The sequence below is a fragment of the Protomyctophum bolini genome, assembly GCF_963924005.1.
Source record: "Protomyctophum bolini genome assembly, chromosome: 5".
In the NCBI taxonomy this organism is placed as follows: domain Eukaryota; kingdom Metazoa; phylum Chordata; class Actinopteri; order Myctophiformes; family Myctophidae; genus Protomyctophum; species Protomyctophum bolini.
This window is the reverse complement of record NC_137866.1, coordinates 47,947,677-47,956,302: the sequence shown is the minus strand read 5'-3', so window position 1 is coordinate 47,956,302 and position 8,626 is coordinate 47,947,677. Positions and strand designations below refer to the sequence as shown.

The window sequence follows — 8,626 nt, the reverse complement described above, 5'->3', positions numbered from 1 at the left end:
AAAATAGAAATAAAATAAAAGGGGATTCCTGCAGTAGCATTTGACAAAACACGTTCATGGATTCATTATGTATACAAAATGACCATAATATCTATACAAAATGACCATACTATCTATACAAAATGACCATACACATAGAAATTAAAGATTGCTTACTAACACATTAAAGGTGGAAATGCTGATTGGCTCATTTAACACGTGTATACTGATTGTTTTTAGCCTAATAAATCACAACAGCTAAAACAATCCTTTAATACAGTTATTGTATTAATCCCTTTATATTTTTTGTCTCACCCACTATTGTTCTGTTCTCGATAAACAATGACCCACTTATTTCCAAAGCAGCTGTGCATGTGAGCAACGTTCGCACTATAGGATAGGAAATGAAAAGCTATATCAATATGGAACAGCCAGACTGAGACGTGGGGTTTGATATAAGAGAAGAGCCCGGCCCCCATTTCGTTTTTAGACAAAAGAAACAACCTCGTTTTCACGCCGAGTGCAAAAGAAAAGGCTGAAATGAAAGAATTCCGGGCATGGCTGCAAAATCTGCTGGCGTCAGCACTTCTGCTGCGGCGCCGACAGATTTCCTCCCTCCTCCATTGTGTGGAGACGTTTGACTTGAGTGTGTCTGCGTGCATGCAACAACAAAGCCAGGGTGGAGGAGAGGACCCCATTAATTACATGCTTGCTTTGCATTGTGGGCCGCAAAAGGCTACATGCGGACGAGCCCACATAATGAAGTCCTTGTCTGACCTTGGGTAATTGAAACCTATTAATGCTTCGCTGTCATTCTCATGCGTTTCTTCACGAGAACGACGTCCGCGCACTCATAACAAATCAAGGTCCACGGGGGGTGTTCAGTAATGATAAAAGATGTTGCCTGTTTATTGAACTTGTAGCCAGCTGTGTATTTTTGTATTGGATGTGATTTTATTATTATTATTATAATTTTAGTTATGTCTCCTGCTTATTTTAACAATTAATGTTCCTTGTTGTACATCAATAGCAAACAGGAAAAGCAGATCCACAGGCTGAGCTTGTAGTATATCTGCTGTTTTAGATAGATTTGTGTCTGTTTTAGTCCATTCTCTGTCCATTATGCTCTATATATCTCAAGATCAGGGACACTTGATTTTTAGAAAGCGTGTCGCTTCCCCGAACAATAACACCAGTGGTTGTAGTCAACCAGCCAACGTAATGACCTCATGTTATCACGGCCATGTCTTTGACAAGGTGGGCTGCAGCCCCCCTCGGGAACGGAGATAGTGTGTTGTGAGAGAGCACTTCAATTGATTTCCTAATGACTTGCTCCTTCACTGCACTTGAGCATGCTCGCAGCGCACACACGCACACACACACACACACACACACGTTAGCGCGCAGGTGACCCAGCTCTTCCCAAACAACGTAGCGATTGTGCTCCCGTGTAAATCCGGCGTATCAGATTTCAGCTTAACTCTCTGTTCGAGCACACCATAGTGCTCAATAAACTGTTATTGTGCATCGCGGACACCTAATCGCTCTCCCTTACACCATTTCTGCCTTCTTCTCTCGACACGCGGCCGTCCCAAAACAGCTGTAGGCCTACTATATTTTACAGATGATGGCCTTATTATTGATCGGAGCAAAACTTTGAATTTGATTAAAAAGCCAAAAGTCAATACCTCATTTCCACTGCTTGCTGCACAGGCTGCTTAGGCATGCCATGAGGTATGCGGCCCACATCCTCCTCCTCCCATGGCAGGAGTTGTCGCACCACGTTTTAGATTTGCACTCATATTTCTGTCCGGTGGAATGGCAGCCCTATAGATAAGAGGAAGGAGCACATACAGACATTAATACTTTATTACTCCTGGAGGAAATGTGTTCTGTTCAACAAGCTCCAGTTGCCTCACATTAATACGGTTGTGTCAGTAAAAGAAGCGGGGTGAACGTATACAATACGTGACACGGTTAGAAATAGAATGCAGCGGGGAAAAACTACAAGTTATGAGAAGAAAAACACGACACTGTTACTACAATATAGATTAGCTCATGGCCAAGCCGGTTTTGGCTGAATGCAGAAGACGAGGAATGACATATGGGGGGCATATAATGCCAATGATATTTAAAATATTTCTGTAGTCATGTGATGTACTACTGTATATACAGTTGTATAGACAAGCTGATTCTGCCAACATCGGACCTGATGTGCTTCTTTATTTTTTTAATCACTAAATGAGCTAGAGATGCAACCTTTGATTTGAAGAAACAAACAACCTTCATCAATCAAATAACACAATAACTAGGAACATAAATACTCCCTAAATAACCCCTTTTGGTGTTTTAAACATTATGTTATAACTTAGCTATTGAGATCTACAAGTTCATAGCGCGCCATGCACTGAGCGAACATTTTTAACAGAAATATTTGCTTCTGGGAGGTCCCTGGAACTACATATTTTGAGATGGGGGTCCGTGGCCCAGTAGAGGTATAATTCCGGGGGTCCTTGACATGAAAAAGGTTGAGCACCGCTGACATATAGAAACATGGGTTTTTCAGAAAAATGTCGATCGACCTCAGTCCAAAATATGTTTAATATACTTCTGATTCCGAATGGACTGCAGGACCCTCATGCGTATGCCTCGTTCTACAGAATGGAGTCAGTCTGTTAGATCAGTGCCTCCCAAACCTTTTAGCTTGAGAGGCAAAAGAGACATTTTAATGTGACGTTCACTTTGCCCAGAACCCAAAGTAAATGGAAATAGCAGATCTCCAACTCACAACAGACACAACACTGTTGCTCCGCGCCACGTTGTGAGCTTGCATTTTCACTATACCCAATTTTATTGTATTCTACTATATTCTTCTGCTGTGTTGGAATGTTTTTGAAATATTTACCGGCGACCCATACAGAAATGTTGTCCGCGACCTACAAATGGGTCCCCGACCCGGTGTTTGGGAAACAGCCGGTTCTATTACTCATATAAAACGCTGGATTATGCAGCCCGTATAATGGAGGAAACAGGGATCATATCTGCCACCGAGGGGCTGACACACAGCTAGACGGAGGAAATCTTATCAGGGAGAAGAGGTCTAATCAATGAGACCACTTTATGTAAGAGGCCCTTTAATGTGCGCCTTTCTCTCACCGGAGGAATGTTTGATGAGCTTATTATCTGGGCCTCTAAAGCCAGCCCTCGTCCCACATCTAAATGTATAACCTTCACAAAATGTACCAATGTACCGAGTGCATTGGAGTTTTCCTGCATTCCAGTGTGTTTTCTGGAGAAAAAGAAAATATGAAATGTCCCGTTATCTTATTACCATTTTTTACAAAAGGGTCAATCGTCTTCGTCCGTTATGATAATCATGTCACCGTCACTGAGTCACAACGTATAGAGCCAGACCTGCAATTCCATGTTCTTTTGGGTCCGATGCCGATTTAGAAGATTTGCTAAACCGATCACCAATGTTTACCAATATTTTGCACAGGGCAAAGTCTTTGAAAAAGTGATTTAAGGTTCAATTTGAGACATAAATTGAACTGTATTTGATTTAACCACTTAAGCTCTATAGGCCTATCCATTTTTCTTTGTTTTTAGCAAGCTGATCTAAGGCCACAAGATGTCGTGAGCTTGAAGATTTGATATTTTTCGAATATTCTCAAAAGGGAAAGAAGTTATGGGTATAGGTCGGCTGCATAATTGCCAACACTGATGTCGTCAACAAAAGTCAAATTATTGGCCGATATATAATATTATGTATTGGTCTGAATCATATCAACGCCCCTGTCTCGCTGTAACAGTGCTGATTTCAGTCATTTGGATTCTATAGAAGTCAGCATGTACATCCACCGTTCCATTCATCTTCAACCGGTTATCCGTAGTCGTGTTGTGAGATCCACCAGAGAGCTCCAAACTGTCTTCTATTGAAGCACGTAATGCACAGAACATATAGGCTATTTTTGGTATAGTTATTAAAGAGTAATTGAAGTGATCAAACTAGCAATAGACCATGTTCAATCTTCCAGAAATTCCTAATGATCTTGGATATATTTCATAAAAGCAAAGGTCAAAGCCTCAACTGGCTGGCTGTATTATATATGGCTATCAAAACATTATCAATATTTGACATATTTTTGCCTTTTTTTATGAAACACGGGGCTATAGTGTGAGGGTTGGGGTGTGTCTTTCACACCGTTTTGTTTTATTGGACAAAAGTTTTCAGTCTTGTGATTTTATTCACAAGACGGGAACCCGTTTGGTGTTTTAACTATGAATGATGTTATACTTTAGCTATTGAAAAATAGCAGACCTATAAAGCTCGTAGCGACCGAGTGGCGCGCTACGAGCTTGTAGGTCTGCTGTCTTTGAAAAATCGTGAAAATGTGCCTCAAATCTTTGAATATAATATTCTTCCAGAGTTTCAGTTTTTAACTCAAATCTTTGCGTCTAGGGGTAACCTCGCCTCACCAGGCGTTCCACCACCTCGGAGGAAAAGCCTGGTCTCTGTTTCAAAAGTCCGTATGATTCCTGCCGGGAGCGGGATGATATCGTTACGTCACGTTGTAGTATTGTTTTGTATAGTCGACAGGCAGGAACAACAGGCTGGCGGCAACTTCCTTTTCCCTGAAACCAATTTTTCTCAATAAAAGCTCTCGTATAGCCTGTAGCTTTTATTGAGAGAAAAATCGGTTATTCTAGGGGTGGACCCTGGATGGAACAACATATTTTCAGATGGGGGGGGGGGTCGGCGGCATGTTTACATAATCATTTTTGACGTGAAATATCGAGAACCGCTGATATAAAAACATGAGGTTTAAAAATAAAAATAAAAAATACATTTGAAAAAGACTTTTGTTAAACGTTGACGTCAGGCCCCTATATAAATAAATGTCACTCTGCCCCCTCCATGCAGGCTACATCCAGGACTACGTCACGCCGTCGTCCGTCTACCCGGACAAGAAGATGCAGGAGCACAAGCTGGAGGCTCCCGTGTCGGAGCCGCTGTACGCCCAGGCGAGCAGCGGCGGCGGCGGGGGAGGGGGAGGGGGCGGCGGCGGGGAGGGGGAGGCGGAGGAGGAGTACTGCGACGACCCCGACCTGGAGACCCCCGACAGCCCGCAGTCCGGCATGACGGCCAGCGGCTTCTACAGCGCCGGCGAGGTCCCGGAGGCCCTGGCCGAGGGATACACCATGGATGCCTTCTTCATCTCCGACGGGCGCTCCAGGAGGAAGGGAGGCGACGCGGAGAGCGGCTCGCGGAGCGGTAGGACCAACCCCCAACCCCGCCCCCAGACCACAATTATAGAGCACAGAAGTCTGACCGTCGACTGCCACTAGAGGGCACAATATCCCACCCCCCTGGGTCACAGAGTTAGTCATGTCCGATCTAGCCTGAGCTAACGTGTTAGGTTTCTGGTCTAGAGGGGCGGGTCGCGGCTGAGATTTGCGCACGCCCTGATTGGATCTCATCGATCTGTCCGTCACCCCCGGGCCCCTCCTCTCCCCCCTAGTGCAGCGCTACGTCACATCATTTGGAGCGACGCCCTCACCCGGAAGGGTTGACTCCCACTTTTAGACCAGAGCGGCCCCAATGCGTTCCTGCAGGCTTTCAATTTTTGCACCAACAAAAATGAAAGCCTGGTACCGAGGCTATGTCCGATCCAGTAATAAAAACGGTAACAAGATGACTCGCCACGTTTCTGTTTTCCTCCCAGAATTCTCCCCAGTGAGAGGTGGGAGAGGGCTGGACAGCAGACGGCTGGACTTTTGAATTTCTCTAACTATAAACTTTCATGACAGCAGACTAGGTACAAATATAATTTATGAAAAGCTACTGTTCACATAAGTTGTTGTAGGCTATGTGGGGATTATCTGACGAGGTACCATTTGTGCAAAACCTTACATATACTAAATAATACTAAATTGTTTATAGGATCAATATAAGTAAAATAATATAGCCTTTCTACAGGAGTATCTTTTTATATTTTTCCAAAGAAGAATACAAACAGCCAATAGCATATTACAAAGTTATCCCCCTCACTGGTGACAATTCCGGGAGGAAAAACGGGCAAGCACCGGGGCGAGTCATCCGGTATTCATAAAAACAGCATACAGTCTCATGCCTCTTTTAGACGGCGACCGTCTCCAGATAAAACGTCAATGTCCCGTTGGATCCTTTACACGAGAACGCACACTTTGTGAAAACGCTATAATGTCGCTAGGTGGCGGTAACGGGCTGCCAAATAGACCAGTCACCCGAAGAAGAACCCCTTCACGCAACCCAGAGCATGCAGGAAGATATATATATTTTATAATACATTAGGCTACATAAACGTTAACCCATGTCTAACCAATGACTAGTCTAAACTAAGTATGAAGTCATGCATTTTAAGAAGATAGAAAATATTAAATTCATATGGATACGAAGCATCAAGTGTCAAGAAATCTCCAAACATCTAATGTAACTCAATATCATAAACAACACAGAGTCACATTCTGTGCCTGGACAGAATCGACGGGTTGATTTATTTTTACAATACAGTTCTTATAAAGACACAATAATGAGACGACCCTATCAATGCCATGTTTCTGTGACCCAGGGGACGCAACGGAGCGATGTCAGAACTTTGATACTCTATTTGAGATATAGTCACCATTGGTTTTTTTTGCATAATCATCAGAATTGGTTTCCATTCAGCTGTGTGAATTGATCTGTTGAAAAAGTGTGGAAATAGCCGAACTACAGCACATGCTCCATCTAGTGTATATTACCGGTAGAGATGTCCCGATACTGTATCGGCATCGGCCCTTATTTGTCATAATCGGTTCATATCGGTATCAACGAAAACGCCAGTCTAACCACCGATCCGAAACAGGGGTAAGGGGTTGACACTGTGGCTGGTAAATAAAATGTTGGCGTTTGTTTTCGAGTTGCCCCAAACTGCAAGTGCACATTATGAGCAAGGAGGCTGCTATAAACACAACAGGAGATATATATATATATATATATATATATATCTAGCTATATATATATATATATATATATATATATATATATATATATATATATATAATATATATATATCTCCTGTTGTGTTTATAGCAGCCTCCTTGCTCATAATGTGCACTTGCAGTATATATATATATTATATATATATATATATATATATATATATATATATATATATAATATATATATATATATATATATATATATATATATATATATAGCTAGATAGCTATGAACACAACACGAGATCGCAACACTGGTATCTGTATTCGGTATCGGCTAACACAGAAATTGTGTTAGCCGATACCGGGAACGGATCGGGAACGGAAAAAAAGTATGTATCGGGACATCCCTAATCACCGGTCATTGTGAGTGTTTTCTTTAAAGTTATATTCAGTGATTTCACTCAAAAAACCTTAGGTTTCGTTTTTGCCTTGGGACCCAAGCTTTCATCCAATCAGGATAGAGAACCAAAAAACGAAACCTAAGGTTTTTTGACCCCCCCCCCCCCCTCAGGGGTTAACTGGGGACAGGGAGGAACTCCTTATATGGTCAGCACACTTATATGGTCAGCATGGTCAGATTATCACAACAAAACAAAAAAATAAGTGATATTTGAATTAAGTGAAATCACTGAATATACCTTTAAATTATTTGTCATGTCTGTCCTGTGCGAGTCTTTTCTTTTTTGAAAAAGCCTAAAAAAAAATGCTAACAAGAAATGTATTTTGTCGATTTATCGCTTTTTTTTAAATCGCTTTCAATTTCTCCGGTATGTGACCCAATATATTAACCGTCAACTTCATATACATTTCCATGACCGCGACGACCTGCAGCCCTCCGGAAGGACGGCGGGGACGAGGACGGGGACGGGTCCGAGGCGGACGGCGGCGGCGCCGCGGGGTCGCCGGGCGGCGTCGGCGCGCCGCTGACGCGCCACACCTGCAGCGAGTGCGGCAAGACGTACGCCACCTCGTCCAACCTCAGCCGGCACAAGCAGACGCACCGCAGCCTGGACAGCAAGATGGCGCGCAAGTGTCCCACCTGCGACAAGGTGTACGTGTCCATGCCGGCGCTCTCCATGCACATCCTGACCCACGACCTCAAGCACAAGTGCGACGTGTGCAGCAAGGCCTTCAGCCGGCCGTGGCTGCTGCAGGGCCACATGCGCTCCCACACGGGCGAGAAGCCCTTCGCCTGCGCCCACTGCGGCAAGGCCTTCGCCGACCGCTCCAACCTCCGCGCCCACATGCAAACACACTCTGCCTTCAAGCACTACCGATGCAAGCGCTGCAATAAGACCTTCGCTCTCAAGTCCTACCTGAACAAGCACTACGAGTCGGCGTGCTTCAAGGGCTCCGGCGACGAGGAGGAGGAGGAGGAGGACGAGGAGACGTCCGGGTCGGAGAACTAAAAAGAGATGAAAAAGAGAGAGAAAAAAACCGAAACGACATCCGAGTATCGGAAGGATGGATGGAAGGAAGGAAGGATGGATGGATGGAAATCCCCGCCCCCACCCCGCCCGCACCTCCCTCTACCGTCGTATATAGGTTCTCAACCGACAACCCTGCGCAGTCGAAAGCCACGGTGTTAAGTGTATAACCCTGATGAGTTTACACGACACGG

The 8,626-nt window shown here is 44.1% G+C and overlaps 1 protein-coding gene across 1 annotated transcript in view; it reads left to right on the top strand.

Annotated features, from left to right (window-relative positions):
* scrt2 (scratch family zinc finger 2) overlaps nt 1-8,414 on the top strand; it is a gene marked incomplete at both ends in the record, with an annotated part of 10,389 nt that extends 1,975 nt beyond the window's left edge. The window contains 2 exons of the mRNA XM_080763009.1: nt 4,904-5,254; nt 7,837-8,414. Coding sequence (XP_080619135.1) covers nt 4,904-5,254; nt 7,837-8,414 — 929 coding nt within the window. The remainder of the gene's footprint in view (nt 1-4,903; nt 5,255-7,836) is intronic.
* Nucleotides 8,415-8,626: the final 212 nt, after the last annotated feature.